The sequence below is a fragment of the Camelus ferus genome, chromosome 10 (assembly GCF_009834535.1).
Source record: "Camelus ferus isolate YT-003-E chromosome 10, BCGSAC_Cfer_1.0, whole genome shotgun sequence".
NCBI lineage: Eukaryota > Metazoa > Chordata > Mammalia > Artiodactyla > Camelidae > Camelus > Camelus ferus.
In genome coordinates this window covers 53823316-53824961 of record NC_045705.1, presented here as the reverse complement: position 1 = coordinate 53824961, position 1646 = coordinate 53823316, and the positions used below count along the sequence as shown (strand labels likewise).

Genomic DNA, 1646 nt, shown 5'->3' with positions numbered 1-1646 from the left:
TGATGAAAGTCAAACTTACAGTTGATTTCATCCATCAAAACCACATTATGAAAGCTGTTCTGCAGAAGTTAGAGCAACAGTATTTATGAGTGTGCATGACTAGGTTCTTTACTTGGCATTCTCTAAAGGGACAAAACATTTACACACAAGGTATGAACACCAACAAAGAATTTTTTGAAGAATTTGTGCTGTACCCAGTAGTAAGGAAAATTATGCATCTATGAAAAAGAATAAAAACATTAATACATAAAGATGTCCCTTATAATTGTCACATGTGTTGAACTCAAAAATCAAGCATACTCATACCAAGAAATGCAAACTGTTTCCACCATTTATTCAATTTAAATAAAGTTCAACAGAGCAGTGACCAAATATCACATGGCTTCTCAGCACAGTCAGAGTGTATGTAAATCCACTTTTCTTCGCCATAATTTCACCAAAGCTCTTTTCATCTCACTGTTTCGCAAACTGTAGATCAGTGGATTCAGCAGAGGTGTGAGCAACGTGTAAGCCAAAGACATCAGCTTCTTGGTTTCTGGGGAGTAGCCAGATTTGGGTTGTAAGTAAGTCTTACTGGCCGTGCCATAGAAGAGGGTGACAGAGGTGAGATGGGAGGCACAGGTGGAAAAGGCTTTTTGCCTCCCAGTGGTTGATTTCATCTTCAGGATGGCAAAGAGGATTTGAGTGTAAGACAAGAGTATCAATAAGAAAGGAACCATGATAATCAAAACGGTGCCAGTGAATGCGTAGATTTCAAACATAAAGGTGTCTGCACACGCAAGCTCTAGCACTGGGGGAGTCTCACAGAAGAGATGATTAATTTCATTGGGGCCACAAAAGGGAAAACTAGACACCCATGATGTTTGCACAGTACCTAATGTGAAACTTAAGCCCCATGAGCATATAACCAATTTCATGAAAATCCTTTTGTGCATAATTATTGGGTAGCTCAGAGGATAGCAGACTGCAGCAAATCGGTCATAAGCCATTGCCCCCAGGAGAAAACATTCAGTTCCGCCAAAAAAAAGAACAAAATACATCTGTGCAAAACAGCTCACAAATGAAATTGATGTTTTTTCAGTGGCGAGGACCACCAGCATTTCAGGCATAATGACTGCGCTGATACTCACATCGACCACAGACAAGTTCAGGAGAAACAGATACATGGGAACGTGGAGGCTCTGTTCCAGGGAGATGACGACTATAATGATGTCATTTCCTATCAGGGTCACCAGATAAATAATCAAGAAAATCCCAAAGAGCTGCTGTTGGAGTTCTGGAAAGTTAGAAAAGCCAAGGAGAATGAACTCAAACACAGAGCTTTGATTTTGCCTTTTCATTTCAGTAGTGGAGTGTATTTTGTATTTATGCACATAGTATATAAATTATGAAGTCATAGTCCAATAGCTAAGAGTGTGTGTCTGCATTCACCCCAGATATTCTTGGGAGAAGATGTAACAAGGAACCCATCCTGACAGAAATTCAGTTTGGCAATTTTGAAGAACAGCCAGTTATTCCAACGAATGAATCTTTCAGATAAAAAGGAGGAAGTGAAGAAGTCTGGCTGAGAAATCTTGTCTGAAAAGTACAAAATAATATGAAAGTTCTTTTGCAACTTGTACATTGTGTAGTTGGAAAACGAAAGT

The 1646-nt window shown here is 39.2% G+C and overlaps 1 protein-coding gene across 1 annotated transcript; it reads right to left on the bottom strand.

Annotated features, from left to right (window-relative positions):
- Positions 1 to 389: 389 nt before the first annotated feature.
- On the bottom strand, positions 390 to 1340 carry LOC102513583 (olfactory receptor 10A3). The gene has a single exon (XM_006183078.2). It carries the CDS (start codon positions 1338 to 1340, stop codon positions 396 to 398), a length of 945 nt encoding a protein of 314 aa, XP_006183140.2. The 3' UTR covers positions 390 to 395.
- Positions 1341 to 1646: the final 306 nt, after the last annotated feature.

What these genes read in the sequence shown, in the direction of transcription:
- LOC102513583 (XM_006183078.2), bottom strand. Translation starts at nt 1,340, where the DNA reads ATGAAAAGGCAAAATCAAAGCTCTGTGTTTGAGTTCATTCTCCTTGGC.